General features: G+C 33.1%; 2 protein-coding genes across 3 annotated transcripts; both read right to left on the bottom strand.

Moving 5' to 3' along the window:
• Positions 1–2105: 2105 nt before the first annotated feature.
• Positions 2106–5616, bottom strand: LOC129309936 (beta-amylase 1, chloroplastic-like). The gene is made up of 4 exons (XM_054951721.1): positions 4840–5616; positions 3575–3785; positions 3372–3482; positions 2106–3146 (listed from the first exon to the last, which is right to left on the bottom strand). The coding sequence occupies exons 1-4, from the start codon at positions 5469–5471 to the stop codon at positions 2340–2342; spliced, it is 1761 nt and encodes a 586-aa protein (XP_054807696.1). The 5' UTR covers positions 5472–5616; the 3' UTR covers positions 2106–2339.
• An 8064-nt stretch (positions 5617–13680) lies between these two features.
• Positions 13681–15294, bottom strand: LOC129309709 (uncharacterized). 2 transcript variants are annotated; one of them, XM_054951392.1, is made up of 2 exons: positions 14524–15294; positions 13681–14241 (listed from the first exon to the last, which is right to left on the bottom strand). In XM_054951392.1, exons 1-2 carry the CDS (start codon positions 14972–14974, stop codon positions 13997–13999), a joined length of 696 nt encoding a protein of 231 aa, XP_054807367.1. In that variant the 5' UTR covers positions 14975–15294; the 3' UTR covers positions 13681–13996. The 2 variants fall into 2 exon arrangements, with proteins under 2 accessions (XP_054807367.1, XP_054807366.1); XM_054951391.1 differs by having other exon boundaries at positions 14521–15273.
• Between the last annotated feature and the right edge of the window lie 1556 nt (positions 15295–16850).

Genomic DNA, 16850 nt, shown 5'->3' with positions numbered 1-16850 from the left:
ACAACATCTTTGATCATTTTAATTAATTGATCCCTTAGTCAAGCTGATTCAAATAAGTTTGAATTTCCTTATCTAAAATATTCTAATTTTTTAGTTTGAATTAAATTAATCTAACTACTACTTTTAAATAAATTTAATCTTTATCTTTAATGATTTTAATTCAGCGCTTCAAAGGACTTTATTAAAGTATTTAGTCCAATTGGACAAAAGCTTGTATGTTCGTAAGAAGAACAAAATTAAGAATGGACGCAATCAGGACCAAAAAATTCAACTCTTGCCATGAATGATCTTTGAATCTATTTCTATCCACCTGAGTCATCCTTCCACTTGTATTCTTTGGCGATTTCCAGACATGGATATATGCTCGTGTCCCAGCCTTTCTTCTTATCGTTATCTAATTATCTGCGACGTGATGGAGCCCTTACGTACGAGAATAACCTTGTAAATAATTATATGAATCAGCCTGTACCCTTTTACATTAAGCTAAGATTTAAAGTGTATTACAGCTATAGGCTTGCGTGGTTCAGTGGGAGAGCGGTGTTAAGTAAGACACATGAAGATTATCAGTGACACATCATATGGCAAAAGGTTCTTACATCTTGGCGGGGACATAAAAAAAATCTTAATATATAAATTGTCATAATTAAAAAAATTGTCAATAAATGTTTAAATTAATTTCTGCAACTTATTTTTTTAAAAAAATTTACTGAGAACTTGACTGTCATAAATTTTTTATTTTGTACTTCATTGTTATTCTCCCAAAATAAATCATCTATCATATAATAAAACTTTGGCTTGAAAGCATTTAAATTACTATTAAATTAAGAATTGAAAGGTAAAAATATCTAAAAAAATTTTCACCTGAAGCATATAATATTTTTAAGTTAATAAAAGATATAGAAATATCCATGAACTTTTTTTTAATGAGGACATCATTCCCTGAATAGTTAAAATAGCTTAACATCTGTTAATGAAAATTTGAGATGTTGGATTAAAGAACAAAATTATTCAAAGACTTTTTTTTCCAAAAGCTTTTAAAATCTTTTTTTTTAATATAAAGGTAAGACGAAGCTTAAAAATAAGGAGTGCACCTAAAAGGCACTCATATCAGACAACATTAAGTCTAGACAATCAATAAGATAAGATTAAAGTAATTTAATGTTAACCCTTAAGACAGTTTTTGCTATGTAATCAACACATTTTAAATTATCTCTGGAGATTTGTTTGGCAGTAACCTTTCAATCTTTGTAAACTTTTAACATCTTTAAATCAACAATGGTGCATAGGTATTTATTAGTTTTATCATTAAGTTAACATCCATTTTATAATAAAGTTGGTCCCACCATTTTTTTTAACAAAATTTTAAGTTAAGGGTCACTTTTGTGATATGTTGATATCTTGAACTTAAAAAGCAAAAGTGACCTTTAATTTAATATTTTATTACAAAAAATTAATAATAAATGGTAAGACCCCTCCCTTCCAAAAAAAAAAAAATTGCTGTGTTAACACCAGGATGATGAGACAATGCATTTCAAACGCTTAAAGATAAAAATAACCCAATGTCAAGTTTAAAATACTTGCGGCCTTAAATGTAAAATCTAAGAGCAAAAATAAAACTTAACTTTTAGTTTTTTTTACCCCAGGTCATGGTTGTAATAATTTCACTTTAATGAAATTGGCCTGAGAAAAAGAAGCAAATATGGATGATAAGGAATGAAGAATGACAAAGCCAACTACTTAACATGTATGAATCGTGGTTTAACAGTTAGAAGAATTTATAAAAATATGTAAAAATAACATCCAGCCGGTGATAAAGCAGCTCATCCTAGTAAAAGAAATTATTAAACTTTGGCACTCGAAATATTTGAATCCCAAGGCATCCAGAAAGCGAGTAAGATGCTGATATGGTATTACTGCTAGAAGAAGCAAAAGGCTTAAATTATTTAAATGTGAACGCAACACGAGATCACGTGTTTTTTCTTTTTTTTTCCCCCTTAAACGACACTCTTGCTTTAGATTCCCACTTCGATATTTCTTCAATGAGTTTCAGATCAAACAAAAACCACCAAATATAGTTCAGGGTGGTATAGACAAATGACAGATCATGATTGTAGGAGAATTATAATTGCCAATTCTAAAAATACAAGTTCCTTTTTCTGTTTTTGGCATAAATACTCTGACAAAATGAATACTATATTAAATACATGTTTATACATTCCATAGGCCACAAAGTCTAGGATACTTCTTCCCTAAAAATTTCATAGCCCAGCTGTGACCTATAGAGACCCAATGAAGTAAAATATAGCTGCAGAAACCAAGTTCAATCTCAACAACGATTCTTATTGCATAAGTGCAACAGCAGCCTCTTGCACTAAAGGCCGGGTGACATGAACAAAATGCTCTGCTTCCCTCTCCACTTGTTCCCAACACTTGCGAGCACCCTTCCCTTCCTTCATCTTCTTCACAAAAGCCACAAACTTCCTCCAGTGTTCTGGCTGAAACAATTGAGGGTTCATCCTCAAATAAGTGAAAGCACACATTGTTGAGTCATTCTGGCCACCATCCACATTCAACTGTGATGCTCTTATGATCTGCTCGTGCGCATATTCGTCGTATCTTGGCAGTGCATTTTCACCAGCCAGAGGGACCTGGGCTCTCTGCGTGGCTAGAGCCACTTGCCTCACAAGCTTCTCTGGTGCACACAGAGCATCCTGGGGCTGCTCGTGGTCTCGCATCTCAATGCAAGTGAAATTGAAGATGGCTCCATGACGAGCCAGCATTTGAGCTATTGGGAGGTAGCCATCGCGGAACCTGGTGTTGTAATAGCCTGCTGTGAGCTCTGGGGCATGGGATCTTGTGCCATAGTGCCAGTGAATACCCGCGATTTTTACTGAAATTTTAACACCAGAGTTCTCGAACACTGACTTGGCCGCGGTGAGGATCCTATCGCCATGATTCAAGAGCATATTGGAGTACCAGGTGAGGAAGAACTCGCCATATGGACTGTTCCAGCCTCCACCTTCCTTGCGGAAGAATGGTGTGTCTTCCGGCCAGTTGTTGTAGTGACCTGCATCAGTAGGGCCTGTGCTCCCCCATTCTGGCTTATCCGCAGCTTCAGCAGCTGCCTTTAAGCTACTCAGCATATACTACACCATAATGAAAACAAAAGGTAACTGAATAAGCCAAAAATATAATTTCACATGTTTAATGTGCACTTCCTTTCAAAGTGAAAACTCCTTGTTTAAACTTTTCTGGCTAGGTCAGTAACACTTAATTAGGCTTCTAACCGCTTCCCACCTATATAACTCAGTAGCTATCAATCATCTGGATGAGCCAAGAACAGTATAAATTAAAAGGAAAATGTGTAGTACCTTGTCATAACATTGGAAAGCACCAATTCCGGGAAATTTCCATGTCCCGTTTTGCTCTGGGTACGAAGGGTAACGCAGCTCCCCTGCCGGTCCCATTCCTACTTGGATTTCCTGAATGGAATAAAAATGGGTGTTTCAGATGTCTAGAGCATAAAACAGCATAATATTAGAAGTTAGAATAGAATCTTGAGATGAATATTTACCACAATAGTTTCACCAAGAAGGTGTTTGAACTTGTCTTTGAAAGCACTCATGAAATCAGCATAACACTGGACTGGAGTTCGGCCCTTGAGAACAGGCAGGGTATCACACCCAAGAGACACATATTCGTAGTTTCTTCTTCCCCATTGATCCGTATATGCAAGATCTGGATCTTTATCCATCTCTTCCAAAGCCCATTTGGGCAGGGGAATACTGCATGCAATATAACCAGTCGTTCAGCACCATGAAGATTGTTATTAGATATTTTAAAATAATTCCTCAAATACATTTTTTTTTTGGGTAACGAATTCCTTAAATACATTAAAAGGACGTTAAACCCCCAACTTTTAGCTTTCGGTCCAAAAAAAAGCCCAATCATATACCTAAATTAATCGGCCAATGTTTAGCTACAAAAAATTTATTTAAAACGTCTCTTTTATATTCATGCAAAATATATAACAAACAAATGACAAATCTTGAAAAGTCCTACTGTCCTGGACCTAGGAAAAAGGCCAAATGGCTAGTATACTTTCTAGAAGCAACTAAGGAGTCGAAAACAAGTTCATGTGGGCTCCGGTCAAATCTCCAGAAAACCACACGCAACTTCCGTGTCCCCTTTTTCGGTATCTGACCCTTTTTCCTGTGTCACTTGCATCAGCCATAGGTTGACCGCTCATTTTTATTATCATTCTAAACGATAAATAATTTTGAAAATAATAAATTCTAAAAATTAATAAAAATAAATTTAATTAATTATTAATTATTTAAAATATGAACGTTCCAGCCCCAAGTTGGGCCCGTGTTCGTTACACTTCTTTTATATCCCGTGGAAACCCACCGTCATCACCCAAAGAGAAAAATGCAGGTTTTCCAAATAAAAATATCAAATAATCTCAAATCTCAAAATACTCAAATACTTATAATCTTGGCTCGCACAAAAAAAAAACAGAAAAGAAATACTTGTAATCAAATACTATCCTATTCACAAAACACTTTGTAAAAATAATTTTTGATTAAAAATATAGGAACATATCATAATAATTAAATTATTTTTTTAATTTAAAGTTAAAAATAAAAATAAAAAATAACTCTCACTTTTTTATAATGTTAAAAAATTAAATATGTAAAACAGTTAAAAATATCATATAATAAAATATTTATATTTATATTAATATTTTAAATTTAAAAATATATATTTATATTTATACTTTTATAGTACTATTTATAAACGTTGAAAAAAGAGAGATGGGAGTAACGAGAGACGAACGTGCACGAGTCGCCGACGTTTCCGCCGCACTGGTGAAATGACATCACCGCCTGGACCTTGAGGCCGTGCTTCTTTGCCATATCCAGGAGTTCCGTGTAGCCACCCCATTTGTACTCTCCCGGCGAATCTCTCTCCACCAATCCCCACCATACGTCCATCATAATTCCCTCCACCCCCGCGCTCTTCAGAGCCTGCATACTAGCGTTCATCGCCTTTGGCCGATTCACCGTGTTCCCCATCGTCACGCTATCCAGCGGCATCATCACGTACACCGGCACTCCCTCCACCTTCCCTGAGGTTCCTCCCTCCTTGTACCTCCTCATCGGAACGGGCGCCATCCCCGCCTCCGCCATCGGCGCAACCTCTGTCGCGAATGCTTGACACGCCACTGATAGATCCGCCCGAATTCCGCCTAACACCGGCGACCTGCAAGGGCTCACTGGCGGCGAGAGCGCGTCCACGCCTTCCGACTTGCTCACCTTACACCGGAGACTCGTCGCCGGCGTCTTCCACACGGCCGCCGCGTTTACCGTCGCAGTGGACTCTCCCGATGAAATTCCTATCTCAGATTGTATGTTTCCTGCTGGAGTCCCAGCAAGGCTACCAATCTGATGTGTGATATTCAAAGCCATTCTTTATACCGAACTTATCCCAGAAAATCAAGCGAAAAACGCGAGAAAGAAGAAGACTGAAAAAGTTTGAAAGTTTTTGTAACCCCTTCCCTATTTTATCGGGTTGAGATTCAAGAATTTAGAATTTAGAGTTTGAGCTGTAGTGGAGGAAAAAGTGGGACGGAGGATCTTGGGAATTTATAGACCGGGCTTGAGCTGAGGATAAGATTAAAATAATCTTTTCTTCCCTCTAAGCCGATATTTTGTTGCCACGTGTCCGATAGAGTACGTGGCAGTGAAGGGACGGTTTAGAAGGCAACGGCTACGATGTCCCTTTCACGTGACAGTAGACGGTGGGATGAGAATTGCGCGTGAAGCTTCCACGAAACGCGCGTAGTGATAGATGTAAGAACCAACGGAGAAGCGACGTGTGGGGGAAAGTGACACCTCACGTGAAGTGCCTGCCTTTCGGTTGAACCCAACGTAGAAGGGAAGGATGAGGGAAAATCGGAGCGTTTGGCAGTGCATTCTTCCTGAGGGTAGGAGTAGAAGTAAAATTTGAAAAAGTGAGGCGGGAAGGGCCAACACGTGGCGGGAAATGGGTGAAGGAGGATGAAGCAAAGGTCCGCCGAATGGGAACAGTACCAACGGGAGTGATTGGTGGCCACGTGAGGGGCCAAACATTTGGTTTAGCCGGAGACGTGGCATATTCAAAGTGGGGTGATCTGCCGAGTGGATTGATGGCATAGGATCTCGAAGATTCTGGGAATCATGGTGAGGATGGGGAAAATTCACAATAAAAACTTCTTAAATTATATAAATAATAATTTATTCTCTTAAAATATCATAATCATAATATTATTAAAATATTTAAATTAAAAATAACAAGATTCAATATAATTATTATTTAAAAATAATAATTTTTATTATATAAATTATAAAAATTGAATAAAAAAATTATAACTTGTTCACTCTAATTTATGTTATTTAAAAATAAATTTTTAAAATAATAAATTTCTATCATAATTTTATTTAAAGAATAATAATTTTTATTTAAAAATTTAGAAGAATTGAATGATAAATTTAACTTATTGATAAGATAAAATGATCTTTTTAATTTAAATTTATTGATACATAAATTCTTAAAAAATTTGATGAAATTATAACATTTTAAAAAATTAAATTATTATTTATACAATTTTAAAATATTTTATTATTATTTTGTCAGGATCGATTTAGTCGGGTCTTCTTCTCCCCAGGATTCAGTGGGGTTGAATGACAACTTGGTTTGGAAAATTTGAATGAGTAACAATTAAGATTCATTATATTTTTTGTTGAAAAAGAGTTCAGAATATTGATTCAGGTTTAATTCTAAATTCAATAATTTTATTTCAGTTAAAATATTTAAATTTCAAATGAAACTATAATTATTTGAATTAATATTTATAGTTTTTTTAAAACTTTTATCAGCATGTAATTGCCATTAATTTAATATTTTAGTACTTAAATGTTATTCGCATCGCCTCCCATTGATTGGACAGGGTGAGCGTTGAGGGGTGGACAAGAGGCCCAGGTCTAACCAGCAAAATTGGAGGCCCAGATGCATGCGTTTTTTTTATAGATGTTTCTTGATGTAATAATTAATATTCTGAATAAAGTAGTTATAAATTCAGTTTGGTTTGATTTTAAAAAATAAAATTAAACTAAACTAATTGATCCACCAGAACTGATAATTTAATCAGATTTTTTGCTTGCTGGTTGGGTTATATTTTTAAGCAGTTTGATTTATGTTTAGTTTAAGTTTGAATTTTTTTTGTGAGGTATTTCTTATAATCAATGTATACACATATTTGCGAACAATTTTTATCTATTAATTATTATTTTTCAACAAAAAAAACTTGAGGATTTTAACGATTAATTAGCTCACTTGACTATTAAAGACGAATGTATTATTTTTAAAATTAAAACTTGATTATAGATTCTAAACAAAATTATCAAAAACAACTATCGACAACATTTAGTTAATTATAATATTTTTTTATTAGTGATCCACAAATAACTAAACTCAAGAGAGAGGAAAAATTTAAAAATTTTATAAAAGCATATATAATAGATATTATAGTAAAGATTGGTTCAATTTAGTTTAAATTTCAAGAGAAAAGACATAAATCGAACCAAATTGATTGGTGTTATTAAAAGAAACACTAAACCAAACTTTAGTTATAATTAGTTTTAATATGTTCATATTGGTTTGGTATGAATGATTTGCATCAAGGCTGTTAAACTTGTATGTTTAAATAAATTTATGATAGAGATGTAAATTTTAAATGCAAACTTATATCATAAACTCGTGAGAGTTTGCTACTAGTAATAAATAGTTTTTAAAAGCATATGATTAAATAATTAAAGTATAAAATAAGATCATAATTTTGATTGAAATTTAATCTATCTACATTCACATATTATTATGCTCAATATATAAATTTAAAATATGGCAACTTATTTTTGTATTCTTTGTTTTCTTTTTTATGGTTAGTTTTTGTTTTTTTAATTGTATTTTTCATTGAACCAAATCCTACCACTTATGTGAATCAAGTTTTACACAGTATATGCCTGTTTTGCTCAATGAGTTTATGAGCAAGTGTGTACAATTTTGCAAGCTATAAACATAAAAAAAGTAATTTTAAAAAGTTAATTCGTGACTTTAACTGAATTTTATATAATTTGAGTCATGAGCGAATTAACATGATCTTGTAAACTATAAATGTAAAAATGATAAATTTATAGAGTCAATTTGAAAGTTTAATAATAATGATTTGTATTTTGATTACCCTTAATTCTAATCTTATCAAGATGTATGATAGTAATACACAGGTATCAGCCTCAAGAACCTCCCTTGTGGTAATAAAATTCTAAAAACCAAGCCATTCCATGTCTAACTCAATTAGGCACGATAATGTAGGATGCAGTTAGTTGCCGTCTTATGTTTCTCTTCTAATTAAAAAAAAAACGCAAAAGGAAAAGAGAGTATATTATTGTTTAAATTAAATTAGTTGGACAAGGTACAAGAAAATGGGAATAAATGACAAACATATCCGGAGGGTTGAAAGCAGAAATATTGGTTGTGGCCCAAAAAACAAAAATAAAGCAGAAACTTAGGAAGGGAAGCAACCTAAAGCTTGCGATAGTGCAAGTGTTGCTGTCATACACGCAAGCCACTACTGAAACGACTTCGCCCTCATCGCCATTCACCGGTAATGATTTCAGTGTTCAGTGTTCACATCACATCTATTAAGGTTAAGTGGTTGGACAAGGGCAGGCCCGTGTGTAACCTTGAAATTGGAATCCCAATTTGTTTGATAATCAAATAATACTGCCCAATTTTATTTAAGATTAACCATTTTGAAAGTAATTTGATCGATTATTTGGGGTCAAACTTGGCATTGATTCTTCGAATTACTTGTTTTTGTTAAAACCATAATGCATTAAGACACATTTTTTGGGCCAACAATGCATTATTGGTTAGTTGTTTTCAGCCTCCACTACATGGTGATATTATTGTTTAATGGAATATCTTTTAAGATAATAATTTATATTTCTCAGCTGTATGTGAAAAACATTTTGGCCACAAAAAAAAAAATTGTGAAAAACATGGTTCATTCTTCATGTTATGTAATTATATGATTAAAAATATAATTCAATGGTGTGTGTCGGTGCATTACGAGCTTGATTGATTAGACGCGGCATGGTTCAAGGTTGGTGAGTGCTTGTCAATGACTCCAAGGGAAGCCGAAAACGCTGACGCTTCGAAGCCAAGGGATGAATTTTAACACTATCATCATTGGAGTGAGATTTAAATTATTTAAAATTAATTTAACGGTTCAAACGTGTAAAAATTTTAACTCGTGACCTCGTTATACAAAAGATTATTTGTTGACAAAATATAATTATAAGATTATTTTTATTTTTAAAGTTTATATCTTTCGTTAAAGTAATAATATATTATAGATATGAAAAATTAACATTAAATTATATCCACTGGACGCTCCGGATATGGGGCACCGAGACTGGTTCTTGACCCATAAATACTTCTTCTTGTTTAATTTGTGTCCTTTTTTCTGATAAAAGGACAAACAGTTCCAGATGTATCTGCAGGTAAGAAAAAAGGAAAAAAATTAAAGCAATACATACAGTAAGCCAAAAGAATAAACCAGAATATGAGAGACACGCGTTTGCTTGTATTAGCTTTGAATGCAAACTCACTGTGTAGACAGTATCGAAGTTGGTGAGAATGAGAGCAAATGTCTTTTGCAATCATCGAACCAAATCCTTCATGTGAAGATTCATCAAAAAAGAAGTTTGGCAAGCAAATGAGATTGAAGCTTTGCAATCCAAGGTCCCCAGTAATAAGAGTCATGAACAAGGTCTAAACTAGGGTTGGAGGAAGGCAGAGAATATCAAAATCTCTCATGCCTTGATTGGTATTGTTTGAATTCAAATTGTAAATTTAAAAATTTGAGTTTAGCTCAATTTAATTGATTTCAAAATAATTAAAAAATATTTATAAAGTTTTAGTCATTGACTCAAGATCATCATCATTTTATTCATGATGAGTGACCATAATAGAGAAAATGTTTCATAAAATTAATGAAAGTGGAGATCATGGGATGTAAACATCAAGTTAGGATCATTCATAAATAGAAAAGCCCTCGCTCGACAAAAGCCATCATCAATATCAACAAACTATTAATCAAATTTTTAGATTTTACATCTGCTACTTTATTTTATTTTTTCTTTTATCATGTAGTTTTAGTCTTTATTTTTCTATTGTACGACCGGCATAGTCTGTCATCTCTTTTTTTAATTAATATATTTTTACTTCCTTTCATCTAAATTAATTTTTTGTACTTTGAATTCTCATATTCGGGTGAGTTGTGATAAGGGAATTTGGGTTTCTTATGTCTAGTTAGAAGTCAGATTCTTTCATTCTTTTAAGATTTTGCATTTTTAACATGCCTTGTGACTAGGGGTGAGCATCGGTCGGTTCGGTTCGGTTCGGTCTCAAAATGTGCAGAACCGATCGATCGAATAATACTGAAAATGAAAACCGAATCGAACCGAACAAGCCAATCGAACCGAACAAGGACCGAACCGAAATTTGATAATTCGGTTCGGTCGGTTAATTCGGTTTTTCGGTTTGGGCCTATTTTTTAAATATTAAAACAAACAACACTACAAAATTGGGCCTTTTTTCTTATTTGTTTTTTTAATATGAGTCCATTCTAATTATACCCATATGACATAAAGCCCAAATATTATAAAGGCATGGATAATCAAATAAAGAATCATAAATAAACACCGATGATCAAATAATAGCCTCATAATCCAGTCACAATACTTACTGATGAGAGTGACTGATTGAAATAGGGTTTCAAGTGATGTTATTATTTTTTATTCTTTATTAAAATAAAAAATAAAAATAAAAATAAAATAATTTATAAAGTAAATATAATTTATAAATTAATAAATTATATGTAATTCGGTCGGTTCGGTCTATTCGATTTTAAATTTTACTAACCGAATCGAACCGATCAACCGAAATATTTAAAATAAAAAAATCGAATCGAACCGAAAAATCAAATAGACCGAATCAAATAGACAAAATTCGATTCGATTCGGTTCGATTTTCGGTTTCGGTTCGGTTTTGCTCACCCCTACTTGTGACACACGTCCCTTTATTTTTGCCAAACAGGTATGATAGAATGATTTTTGAAGGAATGAAAATAGAAATATAAATATGATAAAGAGTGATAACGAGATATAAAATCATGTTTGGTATGATTGAATAATTTCTATTTGATATGTAAAATCATAATAAAAAATACTATTATACCCTTGTAAAAAAAAAGTTCAAACATTCAACACAACTCGTACGTCTAGATCGTGGCCATCATCTACCAATAGCATTCCCTGTCAATTATCAAATAATAAGGTATAAATTCAGTGATGCATTTATAGGAAAAATGGAAAATAATCAAAGGCATTAAAGATTTAACAAAGAAAAGGAAATATACAAGGTAAGAAATATGAACACTGGAAAATCAAATCCAGATCTAGATCGTTGTTGACACTGCCGACAAATCAAAGACAACAACCTCACAGTCTCCTCGTTGATAGCCACCATTGGTGTTGTAGCCACTGGCCCATTGTCGCTTTAGTTTGTTGACATAGATATGGTTTACCAATGTTGATGTTGAAGCTTGTTGAGGAAAAGGGTACCTTTAGTCGACGTTGTCTTGCAAGATGGAAGTGAGGAGGAGGAGGAGGAGGAGATCGGACGGCAAAAGGTTGACAACGAAGGTCTAACGACAATAGAGAAGAATGTCGATGGAAAAGTTGGTCAGAGAAGACGAGGAAGAGTAGCCATGGAGAAGGTGAAGAAGAAGGCAGAAGATCATAGAAGGGGGAAAAGAAGTAAAAGGACATTGCTGTCAATACAAATTCTAACTGAGGATATTTTAGACTAAAAAAATCCAATCCCGTGGTCTTTTGATAGAATAGGGAATATCTCAAATGAGGTAATGGGCCATTCTATTAAATGAACTCTCCCATGCACTAATAGAGACATTAATTTAACTTTGGCACACAGTGAATAAACCATAAATATTAAAATAAAATATAAAATTTAATCACAGTTATAGTAGTATGTTCATAAGCTATGCATTGTGCAATCCATGCAGTAATTTTGTTCATTCATTTCATTTTTTACTTACCTATTTCATTGAACTCTGTGCAGTTTAAGTGAAGTATTTTTTTTAAAAAAATCTTCACACGCTCCACTAAATAATATTAAAATATAAAAAAATAGAGACATGTTTTTCAATAAAAAATTGTGATTATGATTTTCCACAGGAAATAATTTATCTAGTTCTGTCAAATAAGAGACGCAGTACAGCACGAAAATTGTTGTTTTATCATTTTAAAGAAACGTCCATTGCGGAATGGGCCTGACCCAAATCTAAATAGAGAAGCAAAAGTTATACCCAGCATCACAATTTCACAGGGTGTATATATATATATATATATATATAACAGCATGACGTAGAATAGGTATAATTTATGCCAACTTTAAATGAAAATCACATACTTTTGATCTGGATTTAAGTCTTGTACTAAAAAATTATAGTGTAAATTGATTACACAACTTTGCTCTTTGCTTGTCTTCCAAAGAGGAATGTAAAAGAATAATCATAAAATTGGAAAATGGCGTGGGAAAAAACGAAGAACGTTATTGTTATCATTTAATTGATTGACACGTCACACACGTACACAGGAAAGATTGCAAAGTTGACAACAAAAGCATATATAAGAAAATTACAGTTCAGACAATGAATAGATATTTCGAAATGTGTTTAGATTCTATTCTCATTTTTTATTTTTAAAAACAGTTTTATAATATAATTTTTAAAATTGTTTTTAAAACAAAACAAAATGAAAATTTATTTGATTATATTAATTAAAAAATAATTTTAAATTTTAAACATCGATTGATAATGATGATTATAAGTAGTTAATGATGATAATTAATACTAAAAATTAATAAAAATAATTATAATTTTTAATAATTAAATTTAGTGTATTTAAAAAAAATAAAACAAAATAACTTAAAGTTATTTCTACTTTTTTTCTTTTAAACACAAAAAATGAAAACAATTTTGAAAACAACTAAATAAAATACACTTATGCAAATAAATTTTTAAATTTTGCTATTTTCAAAAACAAAAAATAGTTTTTAAAAATAGAAAACAAACAGGCCGTAGTATCTAGAATTATCCAAAATATAAATTTAATGACTATATTAATAGCATAATTAAATCTAATCTCTTTATTTGGGTACTCGAACAGATTAAAAGTTAATATATAAAAATTCTGCTTCACAAAAATATGCTGCACTAAACAAAATAATAATAATAAGAATTGTATTACCAGAAAAAGAAAATTAAGAATTGGACATTTTCAATATTCCATCCGTTTCAAACAAAATGTGATTTACTATGAACTCATTAAACTAAACGGTGCCTCAAGTTTTGTTAAATCGGAAGTTATAGACTTGTTTAAAGTTAAGTGTTTGTTTATCTTTAACGTTAATTAGCCCATTATCCTAACTGTGCAAACTATGTCATTTTTCTAGCATACTTGCAAAGTGACCCATATAAAACGCAAAAGGAGAAGCACAACAGAAACTTTCTGGTAAGAATGAAATTTCGTTCGGCTATGCTAATGAAACAGAGTAAAAAAGTTAAAGAAGTGGACAAATTATCTTCTTGCGGATTACCAGTGCTTATGAACAACTTGTTCATCTGCCTTATTAGGCTCAAAAATGAACCTTCTTCTTCAGTAAAACCATCTTCGTACTCTTATTTTCTAAAGAAAAGTGAAAAATAAAAGCCAGTGGTCGCAAGATACAATCTAACTCAGTATAGAATAAGCAATTAATACATATTCTGCCACATTGTTGATCAGTTGTGCATAAAAGAGACGTCAATTCATCTTCCATATTTGCTTTTGAAGAGCTTCTCTTTCACTGGAATTGAAATCATACTGCTACCATTCATGATCCTCAAGCTCTGCCTTAGCATGTCAAACTCTCTCTCTGTCCTGTTCTTCTCGTACTCCATTGAAGCTAATTGAGCTTTCAAGGCTTCCATGGCTTCATCCTTTTCTTGCAATTCCCTCTTCAGATTTTCAATCTGGATCTCATCTTCCTCTGCTTTCCACAACAAGCCATCCCCTGTCAACAAATTGGCAAATCAATAAGCTCACACCAACATTCATGGCTTGTTTTCATCCTCTTTCTCCATCATTTCGCAGCAAGTTCATAAATATTTTAACCAAACCAGACCAGACCAGACCCGTTAACTCTAGCTCATGGAATTATGGAAACATATATAACATGATTACAACGCACAGCCTGGAAGAGAGACGAGAAAAGAATCTAGAAAACTTCATTGCATGATATGATTTTGGTGCAGAGGGAGAGGAATGTAGGAGGAAAAGTGAGAGACCACACCACCATAAGTTCTCTGAATGAGGTCATCAAGCTCAGTCTTGATTGCAAGGTATAGTTGCTTCCATTTCTCCACAGCCTCATCTCTCCATACCCTCTCTTCCTTCATTTTCTGAACCAGAAGCTTAGTCCCCATCAGTTCCAACTCTTTATGATTGTTATTGTTGCTGTTGTCGAAGTCGTTTCCCAGCTCTTTAAATTCTCTGATCTGATCTTCCTTCTCCTGCAGAACCATCCTGAGGTGCCTCACCTCCTCTCTCAGCCTCTTCCTCTCTTGCTTCCAATCTGCCTCCTTGAAAGTGAACAGCATCATGTCTCTCTCATAGCTCATGCTCTCTTTCTCCCTCTCATACACCATCTGCTTCATCTCCTCCTGCAGAATCTTCACTCTCTCTTTCAAAAACATAAACTCTCGCTTGCAAAGATACCTCCTTTTCTTGCTAATCCCTCCTCCCATCCTGGTCCTGGCTTGAGAGGTTTTGTTCTTACAGTGAGCTAGAGAGGAAAGATAATAGAGTTGTGGCTGGACAACATAGTTTCTTGGTAGAGCCTCCTCTCATTAATAAAAGTGATGGTATATAATGGAGAGGTTTTGTTCTTATAGCGGGCTGTAGAGGAGGAGGATAATAGGGTTGTGCACTTGTGGGTGACATATTTTCTCAGTCGAGCCTCCTCTCATTAATAAAAGTAATGATGTTTCTGAAGAAATACCCAAAGAAATTATACACGTACGCATGTATCTTACACGAAAGCTCACTCACACGCGCACTCGCACACGCACGTTTTTCAGTGAACTTCACTTTAATTCAAGAATGGAAGTACCGGCAAAAGAGGCTCGTGAGTCGTGACCATTAACATGGGCATTACACAGTGGGGTTTCACATTAAATTCAGAGGAAAAAAAAAATCCAATAGGAGCGTGAGGGAAGAATTATTATGACTCCAATAATTAAACAATATATTTTGACTAGCTTCTTCGCTGTAAGTTCCATTTGGTCCCACAACTGATTTAGCAAGGAAATAACAAAACGCTGTACTTGAAAATTGTCAAACTGGCTAACAAGTTCACATAAAAAGAGAAATAATTAAACTCGTGAAGGAATCTACTATTGAATGATAGAGAATGAAGAGAAAGATGTGTACATTTGTGAAACCCAGAAAGTGTTGAGAAGAGGGAAGAAGACATCCTATCGTGCAGGTAGTGTCGTCTATCGGGAGCAAGAACTTCAACGCCGGGGTGGGGAAGAGGAAGCGTACGACATCTCCATATGGAAACAAAAAGATTTAATGTTATTACCATCTTTGGATTCCCTGCTTCGAAAACGACTTGGAGGCAGCATTTCTGATTTTTATTGTTTTCTGTATTCCTCTGCCAGGGCCCCTGTCTCATTTAATTCCTTTCTCTACCCTTCTTCCACTGTGTGACGCATATCACTTCCTCTTCTTCCTTCATCCATACCCATACTTCAAAATCATTATCCTTGATTCGTCTTATTCCAGCTCTCACATGTATATATAATAATAACAAATCCTATCTCATTAGAAGACACCATATGAATAATATGATATTATTGTCTTATTTTTATATTTTATATCAACTTTCTCCAACTCTAACCCAAATTCTCTTTGACTGTATGTTATGCTTGGTATGTTTTTTTTTTTAAATAAAAAGATCAAATGTATATTAACAAAAGAAAAAGATAAAAAGTTACAAAGAAAGAGCTAATGAGGGTACATGAATAATAATAGGCCTTGCTTCACTAGGTGAGAATCATATGAATCACATGATGTTATTGTTTTATTTTTATATTTTATATCTATTTTCTCTAACTCCAACTCAAATTGTCATGTTTGATTTTTTTTTTTGATAAAAAGATGAAATGTATATTAACATAAGAAAAAGATAAAAAGTTACAAAAAAAAAAGAGTTAATAAAGGTACTACTCTGTTTTTATTAAGAAAAATTACCACTTTTTATTTTTTTTTGTATATAAGCAAAATCATATATTTCAATAAACATTTATTACACATTTCTTAAGTTATCCTTCATAATTTACATTAACAAGAAATAATTAACACATATTTATGTTGATTAATATAGGACATTTTAGTCCAATTTTTTTATTTTCAAACATAATTATTATGGTTAACTAACTTTTTTAAATTATGTAATATAGTTTTTTTTATATATATAAAAACGGAGGGAGTACATTAGTAAAGGAAAAGGTAAAAGGCAGATTAGAAGTTTGGTTAGTACCACGTTTCTGGAGGTTAAAGTTTTCAAAATATTTCAAGGGAAAGGAAATATCATGGTCAATGAGATATTGACCGGAA

Source organism: Prosopis cineraria, unplaced genomic scaffold (assembly GCF_029017545.1).
Source record: "Prosopis cineraria cultivar Desert tree isolate PC_DT_omini unplaced genomic scaffold, ASM2901754v1 PC4, whole genome shotgun sequence".
NCBI classification, from domain to species: Eukaryota; Viridiplantae; Streptophyta; class Magnoliopsida; order Fabales; family Fabaceae; genus Prosopis; species Prosopis cineraria.
The sequence above is the reverse complement of the archived record's forward strand: the minus strand, read 5'-3'. Positions and strand labels throughout refer to the sequence as shown.

Excerpts from the sequence above, each read along its gene's own strand:
- LOC129309936 (XM_054951721.1), bottom strand. The coding sequence starts at position 5,471 with ATGGCTTTGAATATCACACATCAGATTGGTAGCCTTGCTGGGACTCCA. Across the intron at positions 3,786-4,839 it reads AACGTCGGCGACTCGTGCAC|TATTCCCCTGCCCAAATGGG; the intron begins GTTCGTCTCTCG and ends TATTGCATGCAG. Across the intron at positions 3,147-3,371 it reads CTTTCCAATGTTATGACAAG|TATATGCTGAGTAGCTTAAA; the intron begins GTACTACACATT and ends ATTATGGTGTAG.
- LOC129309709 (XM_054951391.1), bottom strand. The coding sequence starts at position 14,974 with ATGGGAGGAGGGATTAGCAAGAAAAGGAGGTATCTTTGCAAGCGAGAG. Across the intron at positions 14,242-14,520 it reads CATTCAGAGAACTTATGGTG|GGGATGGCTTGTTGTGGAAA; the intron begins GTGTGGTCTCTC and ends ATTTGTTGACAG.